At 41.1% G+C, this 16288-nt stretch overlaps 2 protein-coding genes across 2 annotated transcripts in view; one reads left to right on the top strand and one right to left on the bottom strand.

Annotated features, from left to right (window-relative positions):
• Window positions 1-1689: 1689 nt before the first annotated feature.
• Window positions 1690-7276, bottom strand: ddx19a (DEAD-box helicase 19a). The gene is made up of 11 exons (XM_075475788.1): window positions 7174-7276; window positions 6938-7001; window positions 6642-6837; window positions 6442-6534; window positions 5787-5889; window positions 5590-5704; window positions 5323-5500; window positions 4988-5225; window positions 2178-2340; window positions 1900-2091; window positions 1690-1817 (listed from the first exon to the last, which is right to left on the bottom strand). The coding sequence occupies exons 1-11, from the start codon at window positions 7234-7236 to the stop codon at window positions 1756-1758; spliced, it is 1467 nt and encodes a 488-aa protein (XP_075331903.1). The 5' UTR covers window positions 7237-7276; the 3' UTR covers window positions 1690-1755.
• Window positions 7277-10650: 3374 nt separating this feature from the next.
• vwa5b1 (von Willebrand factor A domain containing 5B1) overlaps window positions 10651-16288 on the top strand; it is a 39096-nt gene continuing 33458 nt past the window's right edge. Inside the window, exons 1-3 of the mRNA XM_075475237.1 lie at window positions 10651-10977; window positions 15161-15317; window positions 15483-15644. Of these exons, the coding sequence (XP_075331352.1) occupies window positions 15179-15317; window positions 15483-15644 (301 nt within the window). The 5' untranslated portion in view covers window positions 10651-10977; window positions 15161-15178. The remainder of the gene's footprint in view (window positions 10978-15160; window positions 15318-15482; window positions 15645-16288) is intronic.

The following is a 16288-nucleotide window of genomic DNA, read 5'->3' as shown; positions in this document are numbered from 1 at the left end:
GCAACATAGTTATGAATTTCTTAACTCTTTTTTGGAGGTCTGAAGCCAAGAAATAAGTGCGAAAGTCAGGCTTGAACAAAATGATGACCAAGCTTGACCTGTCTGATGGTGCAGTGACTCATCCCTGCAGCTCCGAAGAGGACAGGAGGGCTGAGCTAATGGACACGAGCTTAAATAATGTGTGGCGCTGGTATATTTTACCTGCTGTTTCCCAGTGCAGAATGATGGATGTGTGGAGTTCACAGGTTGCTGTTCTATTGCGCTGCTGTGGGAGTGGGGTGGGGGTGTCATTGACTTTTTAATGCATATTACAGGAAATTTTATTTAAGCTTTCAAAAATGAAAACTAGAGCATCTTCATTTATTTGGACATTTAGGACTCCGAGAGCTCCAAAAGTAATGTGATTTTTTTTGTTTTTGAAAGGCGAATAAAAGTTCACCCTCAAACTACTGAGAGAAGTCTTGTAACATATACCTGGAAGCAATCTTTAATCATAAACCCATCAAACCAGTTTAATCAGAATTCACGCTTCATGCCTTTGTGTAACCAAAAGCAACATGAATCCAACTTTTTCAATTTGCGTTCAATCAAAGAAGCTCAAATAGCAAAACAAGCCTTTGCATCTGCTACCAGTTGCTGATTTAAATGTTTAATGGTGGCATCAGAGCTGCATTTGAATACCAATCAGGTGGTCACTTTTAGAAAAAGTGTGGTTTCTTGGTTGTCATTTTGCCGTTTTTATATACCTGATGCAGCCCCTCACAAAGAAAGCAAAGTGTAGGATTTAACACGAACCTACTGTCCTACTTTCAGTGTTGCATCCCTCTGTTTAAAGACAACTGTGCCATGTAGTGTCATCATATGGTAAAGGTGAAGTCATTGCCCCAAGTAGAAGCCATATGCAGTTCAAGCAGAGCAAATTACCCCACACCATGTCCTCAGCTGTTTTATGAAGGCTGGAGGAAAATATTATATGCAGTTTTATGCATTTCACAAGAAAGACTGAGTACCCTGGCATATTTATTAAAACATTCACAAGGTAAAGTGCAACACAACACATTGTGCTCAACACAGGCTGGAACAAGTGACCTGTTTGTATACACTCCTTTTTATTTTCTACAGCACCCAACAAGCTGAAGTTGCTTTATATAAAAAAAAACAAAAAAAAAAAAAACAAAAAAAAACTGCATTTCCTACTTAAATATTCTGAGAGGTTTTATACTTCCCAGTGTTTTTGCTTTTTTTTTTGGTTTGCTTCCTGATTGAAAAACAAATTAACTTGTAAGGTTAGTTAACTCCCACTAAGTTCAAACAGGCATTTTGAACCTTATATTGCTTAAAAAAAAAAAAAAAATCACTCAAGGATCTTTAATCAAAACTCAACCCTTATTAAGTCATGCAAACTTCGTAGATGAGACACATTCTTATATCACACCAATATTATATCAAACAACACGGCAAACCTTCAACATGCATATTTAACAGTTTTACCAGCTAGTGGTTAGTTTATAGTCTCCGCGAGATGTAACTTAAAGCTTTAAAGTGACCTTTGCAGTCAAACTTGGACACATCAAATGAAATCCAAGTTAAACTGGCACAAATTACTGCTAGAAAAGGAACTTTTGCATAATAAACATTGCGTGCATCTTTAAACCAAAAAAAAAAAAAAGGTAAACAATACACCCCTGAAAGAACTCATTTGAGGCAACACGTCTGACCGCGTCATCGTCGCGGGTGGGACACGCAGAGAAGAATTCAGCTCATCAGTTTTTCCATTTCTTCAAGATTGCTTGTGTCAAGTTTAGTGATTTTCCTGTCTGTGGGAGCAAATAAAAACATATCAGGATCTGAGCTGACAGAGTGTTTTAACACGATCAAACAGATAGTAAACAGACATACTGAAGTGCATCTCGATTTGGCTGATAATATCCAAGCTTTTTCTGCTGTCCACCATATTCACTGCAAATCCTCGTCTGCCAAAGCGTCCTGTGCGGCCAATCCGATGCAGGTATGTCTCATTGTCAGCATTCCCGTCCATGGCAACAGGGAGGTCAAAGTTAACCACCAGGGATACCTGCTCCACATCGATACCTGCAATCCGCAGGAGCACAAATAAACTCTTGGGCTTCTCATATCTCCTCCGAACGCCAACACGTTTTCATGTTTGGTCTTCTTACCTCTGGAACACACATTTGTGGTCACCAGCACCTTCTCCTTGCCGTTCCTGAAGCGTTCGATGATAGCTGCTCTCTGTTCCACTGTCATTTCTCCGCTCAGTAGTGCCACCTGGTGGCCTTCTTTGATCAGGTGGGCTGCCAGCCATGAAGCCATTTTACGAGTCTAACAAAACAAAAACAAAAACAAAAAAAAAAGTTTCATCTAAAGGAATAGCTCTCAATTCATCCCAACATTCACTTAGGTCAAATCCATGAGGAAAAAAATAAAATGGTCCGTTGTGGTACTAATGGTACAGGGGAAGGCTTGCAACTATCTTAACTTAAACAATGGCTTAAGACCAACCATCTGGGTTTAATGTAGCATTGTGTTATAATTCTATAAAAAATAAATAAATAACAACTGTACTTTAAGTACATCAATCAGTGAAAAGGTAAGGACAAACTGTCATTGTCTGTTCGATATAAAAGTTATTTAAGGGGTGGGGAGGGTAGAAAAAAAAACAAACAAAAAATGTAATGGGAACATAAAAAAAATGAACGAAAAGGGAAAAGATAAAAGTGAAAAGAACTGCTTCAATTAATAAAATTTAATTACAAAAAAATTGATGCAGCTGAAAATCCGTTTTTTCACACTTTTTACAACATCTATCCTGTAACTTATCTTTTTATTTTAGTTTTATTGCCATACAATTTCCTTCATAAAGCCATATATATATATATACACACACACACACACACACACACACACACACACACACACACACACACACACACACACACACACACACACACACACACACACACACACACACACACACACACACACACACACACACACACACACACTTCTGATGATGGCAGTTTCAGTAACTGAAATAATTCTAAATTCTTGCCATAACTTGTTTGAGACTTCCCATTTTACCTATAGTACAACGTTACAGGAAATCATCTCAAAAGAGATGCAAGGGACTAACTTCTGTAATAAGAAGCTGGGAAAATGAGGAAAATAAACATTTTTCTTGATGGTCTATCATTTAGCCTAACGCTCATTGTGGGGGCAGCCATCGTTATGGAAGTCACACAGCCACTATCACACAAACGCCAAAGATTTAAGTCGAAACACTGCCTGCGGTTTCCGGTTCACACATGCAGCATTGAGCACAAGACGATTTGCATTAAGAGGCACATTCTCACAACTGGAAAAACTGCAGAGTGGTGACTGGGTGGGGGCCCAGGAGGCAGGACGTGATGGAGAAAGAGGAATACGGAAAGACGTATTTTGTCTACAGCATGTTCAGGATGGCGAATGAAGCTCCCTACTTATCTTCTACTGATTTGAGTTCTTAATTCCAAAGTGCCACTCTCAAACTTATACTTGGTTCTTCCCTTTTAGGCTACTATGGTAACATGACGACAAAAACATAGTTATGAAAACTATGCTGCATTTCTGCCAGCAGAGGGACCTAAATAATACACACTGGCCCTCATTTATCAAACTTGCGTAAGACGAAAAACGTGCGTAGGTCGTGTGTACGTTCTTTTCTGCGCAAAGGTTGGCATTTATCAAATCCATCGTGAGCGCAGGAAAGATGAAATCGCCACGACAGGTCTGAGGCCGTGTACGCACTTTTCCATTTTGACTTGCGGTGACTGCAATAGCATACATAAACAGCAGCGTCACTAGTGCGTGCCTTATGAGTCGCAACAAATCCCTTGGTTAAAATTACAGACTTATCACTTCAAAGAAGGCCCATGTTTTATTTGACTTCAACATAAATATAAACATAAACGCAAATTAAATAAATTAAACAAGTACAACTCCGTAATTGGAAGAGTGATGGCTCATTATTCAACCGCGCACCCTCACACCGAACAGGAGAGGCGCTTTAACACTGCGCACTGTGGAGAGGTTAGGGCACCTAAAGGGCAGGTGGATCTGTCTCTCGGCTGCGGGGGAACCCTTCTATATACGCCCGAAAAGGTATGCAATATTATTATTGCATGCGGGGTTCTCCATACATTGCCCAAAAAAATGGAGTGCCATTTCCAGATGTACATCCAGAGGACCCCGTACCCAGAGATCCCACCAGCCTGCACATTCTGTTATTCAAGGAAAAAAGACGTAGCTCCGATCAGGCCAGCCACCCTCTCCTCCAAGGCACTCAAATCCAAACCTGGATCAGAGCCCCCCCCCCCCCCCCCCCGTTTGTGACATGCTGCGTCCGAGAGCTGCGACCTTTTTTGTGGCCAATTTCATATCGGACCACTTCTTCCTGATCTTATTGGAGAAAAAGTAAAACATCGTTCAATTTTAGATTTCATTTAATCTGGAGTTTATCACATTTTATTGACCATCACAGTAGGGGAAAATACATAACTCGTCCGGTCTGCGATTTACATCGCCAACGCTGTTGACAGCCGTCCCAGCTGTCAACAGCGTTGAGAGCGTTTCTTTGCCGTCTTTTGTCTATCCATGTCGCAAATCTAGAGGTGCGGCCCTTTTATAGAAGGCGTGGTTAGGATCATTACGATGGATTTCACCCGCCAGATTTATCAACAGCCGCTCTGTTTTACGATGGGATTGGTGTGGTACGCATGTTTTGTAAATCTCACTTGAGCTTCTGCGTACGACGAGTTCTCCGCTCATATCTACGATGCTTTCTACGACGGCTTGATAAATGAGGGCCACTGTATTTTTATGTCACTAATTGTTGAATTAACTGCCTTACTAGACATATGGTGAAAGATAATTGTAATTTTTTTTTAAATCAGAAAGTTTGTACAAGGTAGAGTCAAATCTGTAGACTTACGTGGCAGAAAATCATGGCCTGTGCGATAGTAAGGCTGCCATACAGATTGCAGACAGCTGTAAACTTGTCCTCCTTTTCCTTGCAGAGCACGTAGAACTGTTTGATCGTGTCGAGCGTCTCCTCTTCGCGCTTCAGCTTAATGATATTGGGGTCAGGGACCACTTGCTCTGCAAACCTCCACACAGAGTCCTCAAAGGTGGCAGAGAAAAGCAGCATCTGGCAGTCTTTGGTCAGCTGTCTAAAAGTGTGTGACATCACTTAATATGATCTGACACGACTTAGACCGTTATTGTCATCATCATCATCATCCACAGATTTCTCTGAAAAGGGCCCACCTGTGGATTCGAATGCTCTGGTCCCGATGGCCCTGAGTGGCGATCATCACGTCAGCCTCGTCCAGCACAAACAGAGTAATCTTCTTGGGGTCGATGTGCTTGTACTTGGTGCACCAGTCGAGGACTGTGCCTGGTGTTCCAATGACAATCTGCTCTTGCAACTTGATGCCTCGTTCCACTGAACACACAGTTAGTCATGCAGTAATACAGGCCACACCGGCTGACTGAAAACAACAATGTCCATCAGAGGCAGTTACAAACTCTTACTTCTGTTCCCACGAACGGCGTAGGCCAGTTTCACATCCGGACAGAATTTCCCCATCTGCTCGATTACTTGACCAATCTGCAGCGCAAGTTCGTATGTCGGTGCGACGCAAAGGCACTGAAAGATGCAAGGAGGACATTTTAGGGTCTGATTTGAGGAGATTAAATAACCTGTGAGGCTCTGAAGATATTCTGCTCACCTGAATCCACTTATTGGCAGGCTCAACGTGGCTGAGCATGGCCAGAGAGAAAGCAGCAGTTTTACCCGTGCCAGACTGTGACTGTGCAATCAGATTCTGAGGTCTGAGAGCAGAGGGAGTTCACACATAAAGTGAAGGTTATAGGGGATGTTTGCACCTTACACTTGTTTCACGCTTCTATTATGTATCTGTCAGAAGTTTTTGGCCTTCAAACAGAAGAAGAAGAGCAGTCAATTTCAGAACCCGAATGATCGTTTACTGAATTGTTCAAGGAATTTTCCCAGAACGATGTGCAACATTTCTTATTCCATAAACTGAGAATGTGCTGCTTCTCTGGGTTTTAAATAACAGCAAGCTGATTTTTTACTGGTTCTAAGTCAACTGCTTCAGGACTGATTTATCTTACATTACACAGTCTTACCTCTGTTGCCAGGGCAATGACACAAAGCAATACTTTCAATATTAGCGCATTTGATTCATGTCACACTCTGTTGTTTATCTTCTCACTTTAGTAGCTCAAACATGCAGATATTTTGTGTTATTTGCGCACGTTTCCCTGATGAAGGCTTTTGATGCTTAATATCGTTCAATTAGCCTGTTACACTTATCAGGTTACTCCTTTGGCTCGACTTCATAAGTGTCAAGGTGAACTCACGGCTGTGCCATCATCATAGGCAGAGCATTTTCCTGGATTCTGGATGGTCTGTTGAAACCCATGTTGTACACACCTTTCAGCAGCTCAGGTTTCCTAATAAGCACGACAGAATAATAGTTTGAGAAAGGACAAACAGATAAACGTTTGCTCATCCTCACGAAGAAGTCAATCAGTCGAGGCCGCTTTCTTCTTGAACTTACAGTCTCAGCTCCTCAAAGGTCTTCACGGAGTACAAAGGGGAGGTGGGGTCCGCCTGCAGGACCTCCACCTGGTTCCTATTCCTCACCAGAGAGCGACGGATCAGTTTATTTAAAAGGGATTGTTCAGCCAGGTCCACTTTGTCCCCGCCACCTGCTTTCCAGCCTCCATTTTCAGGCTTCTCAGGCACTATGTTGCCTGTAGGTGGCAACACCATGACAGAGCACGTCAGTAAATGCCATCGGTACAGTTAGTTTGTAGGTATTTAAACATCAAGAAATACAAATAATAAAGTTACCATTTATGTCTCCTTTCATGTTAAGCCTACCACGAAGTCGACTGACTTTCTGTGATAAGTCAAACTGTCCAGAGACAACACAGTTATCAGGTTATTTTGTTCAAATGTCAGTTGTCAGTATTAGGTGGACAGCAACGACAAGGCTAATACATTAAGCTAGCCAGCTAACGAATGATGAGCAAGTGCGAGTGTTTGATGGAACTTTCGGAGCTACCGGGTCACCTTTAAAACTTTACCTGAAAGGATGGAGATGTAGTCTCCTGAACGTCGGCAGCAAGCGCCCACGAGTCTTCGGACATTTTCGAATATTAATAATACGTCTTTCCACGAAAACGAAACTTTTTGCAAAAGTTTGTCGGGAGTGAACGAGGTGAGTGCACGTACCGCTATCACGAGCTGAACCTGAACCAGCCGCAACCCTCTGGACCACCGGTGCTGCCTTCATAAATGTCGGAATTATCGGTTTCCAAGGTTAGATCGAGAGAAAATAACAAAATCGAGGAAATAAATAGGCGTGCTAATGTTATATAACGCGCAACTCCAATATAAAAGGTCACTTTATAATATAAACGATATTGTATTTAATTTTTAGTATTGTATCCTATTTCAGTTTTAGACTTATATTAAAATATAGCCTGTCCCACAAAGCGTTTTATGTCAAATGAAGTGTTGGGTTTTCATTTATAAACACTGCTTTTGATTATATGCAGGGCCGGCCCAAGCCTTTATGGGGCCTTAAGCAGAATTTCATTTGGGGCCCCCCTACCATCACCTCAGCTCCAGATGCCTCATTATTCCATAGGCTACACTGTTATGTGTGTAACGGACCCACAATAATTAGCATTATTTGTAATCACCTTACATTATACAGGTGTCATTCTTGTTTTTAACCTTAAAGGGATAGCAAACTCATAAATATAGTTTAATTAACTTCTACATAAAGAGTTAGGGCTGAACGATCTATCGTTTTCGACCGAAAATCGCGATCTCAGACAACACAATTTTGCGATCGTCAAAGCTGCGGTTTTTTTTTGGTGCATTTTTTTTTTTTTTTTTTTTTTTTTTGAAAAGCTGCCGTCGGCAGGTTTTCAAAATTGCGAGTCTAAACTCGGAAAATTCGAACTGATACAACTTTCAGGTCCCTCTCCAACCTCTAACAAGCTCCGAATCGCCCCCCAAACCCCTCCCCCTCTGTGGAGGTTGTGCACGTGAGTTCACACCAGTGTTGAGCGCACACAAGCTGGGCCAGACTCACGCTCAGCAGCGTGTGCACAAGCTGTGATTGACAGGTAGGATTCCTCCACGCTAACTTGATTGGTTAAAAACAGCCGGGAGCGCTCGATTTTTGCAAGCATGATTACAGGCTTCAGAGGGAGCTACAGATTTCGTTATTTTTCCTAAACAGCCTATTTAATATTCTACTTCCAGAATCCCATGACAGTTCAAGCTAATATGACTAAAAAAAAGTTGCCGACCGCAGCTATTTTTTGGGGCTTTTTATGCCTTTAATGTTAGGACAGTTTGAGAGAGACAGGAAGCAGGGGGCAGAGAGAGGGGAAAGACACGCAGCACAGGGCCGCCCAGTGCGGGAGTCGAACCGGGGCCAGCCGCATTGAATTCATTTACACTGAAACTTGATTTAAAGAAAATAAATCGTGGTTGAAATCGAAATCGCAATCTCTGCCAGAAAAATCGCAATTTCAATTTTTTCTTAAAATCGTTCAGCCCTATAAAGAGTAATGTATAAGTATGGCTCATTAATTTAACTATTTAAAAGTAAGATCAGCAGGCGGGAGACTGCATTTATAGTAAACACGTTAAATAGTTTAATTTCTTTCAGATGTGCAATGGTGTGCAAAATGTTCAAAATCCAAATCCAAAATAGAATCAAATGACATTCACATTATCTTACAGAAAAATAAAGTTGTAATCAAAATTAAATACTTAAATAATAAATACAATACTAAAATAATTTTGCCCAACGGTGGCACCAGCCAACAGGAGACATAAATTAACCTAGTATTAGTATTTTGTCAAAATTATTTTTTTTTCTGGTTTAAAACAATTTCGTTTAAATTATTCAATGTTATTTTAATTTCATGTATATATTTACTTTTTTATCACAACGTCTCGGTGCTCTCTGGGGCCCTCTGGTGACGTGGGGGGCCTTACGCGACCGCGTAGTTGGCATTATGCCTTGGGCCGGCTCTGATTATATGATTACAATAACAAATGTTTCAAATCTTTATTCATTCATTGGTCAGTTCAGCTACAAAAAAACATTGCAATTGAGTAATTGATGAATATTCATCGAGTGAATCATTGTTTTAACTCATATTCACAGCAGCTGAATTGAGTGCATCACACGGGAAAACAACCTTTCGGCGGTATGAAAAGCATCGAACATTTATGAGAACTTCAGCAGTTCATAACACGCTGAAATACTGTGTGTCGGACGCTCGCTCAATCTCGGTCAACTATTATGAATAAGTTATTGAAGGATTGTCATACAAGATCTACTAAAAATGTCTTCTTTCCACTCTCTAAAGAAGATTTGAAATTTTTCAGTTTTTTTTTTGAGATCATAAACTTTCAGCATTTAACCAGATGGACAAAATATGCTTTGCGTGGTCTTCTTTAAAGCTTATAGCATCGTTCCCCGACACACCTCAATTCATCCAACGGCAGCCAATCAAGTTACACTAAATTGGACAGATAAGTTTACTTTATTTGCCATTTGTGTGAATAAAATTGAGTAATAGATATTACTCAATATCTATTGAGCTAATCTGATGAATTGAGACAGGGATCGATTGTTTGAAGTTGAATTTTTTTCCACTGAATTTTTTTGAAGTTGAATTTTCTTCCACTGAACTTTTGGAAGTTGAATTTTTTTTCCTCTGATTTTTTTTTCCACTGTTGGTATTTCAAATTCAGTCTGATTTTGATGCTGTAAAAATTTGATATTAGAAATTCGTATTCAAACTCTGATGGCACAGAAAAACTTCCATAGACAACCCATTGGATTTCAGTGGGCTTTGCCTTTGGTTGCTCATTTGGTTCCCTTGGAAGAAGGAGGGTGCGCGTGAGAGAGGATGAGAGGCTGAGAGACAGAATGAGAAATAAGGAGGAACGGGGAAAGGAAGGAGGGAGGCAGCGAGGGGATTGTTGGCTGCAGGTTAATTCAATTTCGAGGCGGATGTTGAGTTTCACCCCCCCCGCATTAGCACTCTCGCGCGCACACAGCAGCCCACATCTTCACAACGCCATCAACATGATTGTTCAAATAGACATTAATTGTCATGGAAACCTCGCACGGAAAAAACAGACGGATGAAACCAAGTGATCACAATAACACAGATTCAGCCAAACGCCGGATTAAGAACATTTAGGTGTTCCCAGTCTCACCACAACCAGGCAGAGAGACAGATCATGACAGGTTATAAGAGGAGGACGTGCATTGCACCCTGTCCTACCCTCCTGCCACTAGTGTTACAGAATATAACATGCACACTGATCTCTCGCTGTTACAAAGGATACCTGAATGGTTTGTGTTGTCAGCGGGGGCTGGAGTGAGTGGGTGGAGGTGATGATGCTTTTGAATGAGGATGGGGAAGGGGAAGGGGGGGGGGGGGGGGGGTGTGGTGTTTGGTTTGGACCCTCTCTTAGTCTCCTCTTCCTCCCTCAAACTCCAGCATCAGCACATCAGGGAGGAGGGGGGGAGAGGATAAAGGAAACAGTTCTTGTAACCACATGTTGCTGCACTGGATCACTGAATCACTGCAGCAGCCACCTTCTTTTGTTTTTTTGCACTACGCGTCCAACTAACGACGTGGCTGCTGCGCGTGTAGTTCCTGCCACCTGTGGTAGCACTTTCTGTTCCCCTCTACGCCACAGAGAGCGAACAAAAAAAGAAAGAAAAAAGAAAAGAAAAGAAAAAAAAGCAGAGCCGAGAGAGGTTGGGGAGGAGGGGGTTGTCGTTCACGACAAGTGGACTTCTGACACAGAGAGATCCTCGCTGCAGTTGACACAAATGAAAGGTAAGAGCATGGGAGTGAAAGTGTGGCCATATCAGATGGATGTGAACGCCGCCTCATGTCTGTCTGGCGATGCATATTTGAAACATCACCTGTATTTGTTTTAAACGAAGAAAAGGTCAGGCAGAGAGACGGTGATTAAAACTGCCAGTGATGTAGACAGATGTAGGGAGACAATGCGGCCACAGGTGGCTACACAGCATCTGCTGTCTGTTCTGGCACAGATGAGTGCAGGGGAGTGTGGCAGTGCTGATAGAAATTGTTCAGAGTTGATGGTTTGATGGTCTTTTAGCAAAAACCCTGAGGGTGGGTGGCAGATTGATTGGTGTGACTGAGCCAGCCGGGGGAGAAGCAGCTTGGGACTGCCACTTTTTTTATAGTAATTCACAGAGCGTAAAGAGGCATCTCCCTGCCACGTACCCTTTTTAAAGACAAACTTTTGCAGAACCGCAGCCTTTTTAGTTGAGACAGATCCTTTCGTTTTTGAAATTTTTTTTATTTGTTATTTTTGGCATCCATACGCTGAGTGTAATTTGATGTTTTGCAGTTCAGCTGAGCCCAATATTTTTTTCCCTCCTCTAAGTCTTCTCCACCTGTAAGAGGAGATTGTTCCCATAGGGGGACAAATCAATATATTCCAGTTTGTTTCTCAGTCAGAGGTTGACTGGACACATGGTGGCACTGTTGAGATGGACAACAAAACAGCCTCAGGCTGCATCTGTATGACCTTTTTCTCACCATGAAAAAAAGACATGTGGCACCTAAAACTCCACTTTGATTTTTTTATTTTTTATTTTTTAAACCGCTGATCAGATCTTTTACTGACTCTGATTGACAACTTACATATTCAGTGCATGTGGACATTTTCCCTAAATATATATATGTATCTTTTTTTTTTTTACATGTGTGATAATATTTAGCCTTTTGTGTGTGATAAAAATCGCAATCAAATAATAGAAATAATAATCATCAGAAATGAAGTGGAAATCAATTAGGATCAGTCTCACCATCACAATTACACACGTTCCAGATGTTACTGGTCAGTATGGAGACAACATAGCTGGCAGAGCTGTCTCTATGGATATTGCTTTCGTCATAACCCTTGCTATCAAGCCTTGTGCTGGGGCTCTTGGTCATGCAGAAGAAGCAGACCCTTGACAGCACATTACTAAAATTGCTGGTGCAGGAGAGGGCATCAACAATGAAGCAAAGCCATTAAGCAACAAGTAATTGAGGTTATTACACATATGATATACTTAGATAATTGGTGTTTCTGTAATAATCCCTGAGCATCTTTAATGTTTAAAAAATATTTTTAAGTTGTAATATTTCCCCCCTTCACATAGCCCTGAAATCCCTATGTTTTTCTCTATATTCCTACATTGATGCTGTGTTTCTAATGACAAGGCCGTTTTCAATTTGTTTTATCAGGATGAACTATCTCAAATCCTCAAAACACTGGTCACTGGTTAATCACATTAAGGAGGATTTTTAAGCCTGGAGTACGTATAAAGTATGCTGCACTGAACTGGGGTAGATAATTCTGCTCTATTCTTAAAAATAATCTATAAGGCTGCTCCGCGTTTGATCTTATTGGTGAAGAACAATAAAAAGTAATAAAAAGATAGAAAATTGATTATCTCCATTTTAACCCCGTATGAAGCTCAATGCTGAATATATATGGATGAAATTTAAAAATCTGTGAATAATTCTGTGGATCATATGAATAATGAAGTAAGAAATTCTTTACAAGCCTGTTACTCTCTCCCCTCCTCTGCCTTCCCCTCTCCTGCCTTCCCCTCCTCTCCCTCCTCTCCCTCCCCTCCTCCCCCTCCTCTCTTTGTCGAAAAAAGTACAAGGAAAACATGGGAGATGTTGAAACTGAGAACATTTCTTTTTTGAAAAATTTCATTTTTAGTACAGGTCAGCACCGTCAGCACACTGCGAGCGGGTTCCTGGCTCAAATCCCAGCTGGGGCCTTTCTGTGTGGACTTTGCATGTTCTTCCTGTGTATGCGTGGGTTCTCTCTGGGTTCCTCCCACTACCCAAAAACATGCATGTCAGCTTGATTGGTGACCCTAAATTGACCCTAAGATTGAGTGTGAGCGGGGATGGTTGTCTTTGTGTGTTCCTGTGTGTCCCTGTAACGGACTGGCGAGCCGCCCAGGGTGTACCCCGCCTCTCGCTCAATGATAGCTGGGATAGACTCCAGCAACCCTGAGTTGATATGGAAAATGGATGGATGGAATGGAAAGTAAACATTTAAAAAGGTTAGGAGGGAATCAACAAAAGAATGGAAAAGTCAACAAAAGGCTAGAAAAATAAACACCTGTCGCTAATGAGATTATTTGGAAACTGGTTTGGATGAAAACAAGAGAACACCCCATAAAAACTGTAAAAATATGTTCTGTGGTACATGTCACGTCCATGGGGTTTCCCCCATGTTTTTAGTTTTATGTTTTATCAGGTTTTAGGTTGTTTCATGTCTTGGTTTTTTAATTTCATGTTTAGTTTTAGTTTTGCCATTGTTTTTCCTTCACTTCCCATGTTCAGTTCATTAGTTTCACTCATGTCACCAGCATTCATTGTCCCCAGCTGCACTCATTTGTCAATCACTCCCAGTTCAGTATTTAGTTTCCAGGTTTCCCCTTTCATTTTATGAAATCCTTTCTCTGTTTTTCACCCCTTATGCCGTGCCGTGCCATGCCGTGCCATGCCGTGCCATGCTGTACCATGCCATGACGTCATTTCTTTTTTTTTTGTCACAGTTATATTCATGTTTGTGTCCCCACAGTCTAGTTTTTTCATTCGGCTCAGCCGCGCCCTTTGTTAACTTTGTTTTGTTTGTGAATAAATCAAGTTTGCTTTACACCTCTGAAGTCCGCATCCGTGTCCTGCCAACCCAACCCTGACAGTATAATGCATCAGATTTTGAAATTCTTTATGGAACTCATAGATGCTGAATCCTTTATACATATGTAGAGGATATTTCCTAAACAAAATCATGCCTGTTTTCAATAGGCAAGGCAAGGCAATTTTATTTATAAAGCACAATTCATACACAGGGCAATTCAAAGTGCTTTATAGCTACATAAAATCACAAGAAGGCAATAAAACCATTAAAAAGGAATAATAAAAATAAATAAATAAATAAAAGAAATAAATTAAAAAAGAAAGAAATTTAAAACCCATTAAAATAATCTTTAAGTAATTAAAAAGTGAAGAGTGCAGATAAAATACTTTCAGGTGTCATATGCACAGCTAAATAGAACTGTTTTCAGCCTGGATTTAAACATTGTCAGAGTTGAGGCCTGTCTCACATCTTCTGGAAGGCTGTTCCAGATTTTAGGGGCATAAAACTGAAACGCAGCCTCACCTTGTTTAGTCCTGACTCCGGGCACCAGCAGGAGACCCCTCCCTGAGGTTCTCAGAGCCCGAGTCCATATGGCTCTAACATGTGAGAGATGTACTTTGGCGCTTGACCGTGAAGAGACTTGTACACAAGCAGAGCTGTTTTAAACTCTATTGTCTGAGCGACAGGAAGCCAGTGCAGAGACCTGAGCACTGGACTAATATGGTCGTATTCCCTGGTTCTAGTCAGGACTCGAGCAGCAGCGTTCTGGATGTACTGCAGCTGTCTTATAACCCGTTTAGAGAGCCCAGTGAGCAGGCCGTTACAGTAGTCTAACCTGCTGGAGACAAACGCATGGATCAGTCTTTCTAAGTCTGGTTTAGACACTATTCCTTTGATTCTGGCAATGTTTTTTAGATGGTAAAAAGCTGCTGATGTTACAGATTTAATGTGGCTGTTAAAGTTCAGGTCTTAGTCCAATACAATGTTTTCTGATGGTCTGAAGATGATAACCATTATCAAGCTAACTCTTCTGTAGATTATTGGGATCTTATAATGATATTTTCAACAATGGATCATGAACCAGATTATTTGCAATATTGACATTGATGGTTGAGTTGTTGAACTATTTGTCCATGCAGTCTTTCACACAGAGATGAAACCCTCCCCATATAGCTGTCTAAGAACACACATATATATATATATATATATATATATATATATATATATATATATATATATATATATATATATATATATATATACACACATACTGGTGGCAACAGCATTTGTCTCTGGCATATAGTATTAATATTAATCTTCTTTTCAAACCAGAATCTTAAAGTCGTCAACATGCCTGGACTTATTAACAAGGAAAACCGGTGTGCTCTGCCGCTCAGTGTATCTGACATCACTTCCTGTGTCAGGGGTTACACCCTGGCTCTAACTGCCTCTATGACCTATGAAAACATTGAGGATCATGCAATTGAGGGTAAGTGAGAGTACTTCAAATTGTAACCACTTACATTCGGTTTCAACCCATGTGTTCTGAAAGCTGTTTTTAAATGAGTTTTTATCGACTGCATGTTGGTGATTGCTTGTTTGCTCTTTTGAGTTCATCATCTGTTTGTGTATTGCCTCTCTCTCTACCTTTTAGGCATCTTCATATATCCATTGGAGGAAAATTCCATTGTTGTAGGGTTCGAGGCTATGATATCCAGTCAAATTATCACACTGCAAATAAAAGACAAGGCAAAAATTGATGACTGTTATCTGGAAAGCTGCAATACCATCAATGGAGCTCCGCAGAGTGGTAGTGGTAAGGCTGATCAATATTGGTATGGAAGCAAAGTTTCAAAGGAATTCCCATATGTGTATGTTAAAGGACTTTGTTGTGATGACAACAGTCATGTAAAATGGTAAATGGACTGTACTTCTAAAGCGCTTGTCTAGTCTAGCTGACCACTCAAAGCGCTTTTCTCTGAGTGGGTGGGACTGCTCAGAGGGCCGCGCTCCCAGTTTTACAAGGTTGATATACACTATGCACTCATAACTGAGCATGGTTCATGTGGGACCTGTGCACACACACACACAATCATTTGCCCAGTCTCATGCGTGCGATGCAGTTGCTGTGTCATCCTGTGGTTTTGGGCCACATAAAAAAAATATAAAAAAATAAGCAGTACTTGGGAAAAAAAAGGGGGGCTTTACATTCATAAAGTCTCCCAACGCGCTGCGCTGTCTTTTCAAGGCAACCTGAAACGTCATTTTGACGGGCCGCCACCGCCGTGAGTGACGCGTCAACTGTAAATCCGCCTTTAAAGCTGCAGTCTGCAACTCTTTTTCAAGCATAATGCCTGGAACTGTCCGGGGATTCTGAAAGTAGTACATTAAATACCCCAATACAAAAAAAATGAGTTCTCTAGGTCCCCTATATGTCCCGCTAGGTCCCTCCAAAGCCAG

The sequence above is a fragment of the Odontesthes bonariensis genome, chromosome 10 (genome assembly GCF_027942865.1).
Source record: "Odontesthes bonariensis isolate fOdoBon6 chromosome 10, fOdoBon6.hap1, whole genome shotgun sequence".
NCBI classification, from domain to species: Eukaryota; Metazoa; Chordata; class Actinopteri; order Atheriniformes; family Atherinopsidae; genus Odontesthes; species Odontesthes bonariensis.
Note: the sequence above shows the minus strand (reverse complement) of the source record. Positions and strands in the feature narration are given on the sequence as shown.

Bases quoted from the DNA above. Each gene is read 5' to 3' on its own strand.
- ddx19a (XM_075475788.1), bottom strand. From the start codon at position 7,236: ATGTCCGAAGACTCGTGGGCGCTTGCTGCCGACGTTCAGGAGACTACA. The intron at 6,535-6,641 runs GTAAGTTCAAGA...CGTGCTTATTAG, and splicing joins ACCTTTGAGGAGCTGAGACT to GAAACCTGAGCTGCTGAAAG. The intron at 2,341-4,987 runs GTAAGTCTACAG...TTGTTTTGTTAG, and splicing joins AGGCCATGATTTTCTGCCAC to ACTCGTAAAATGGCTTCATG.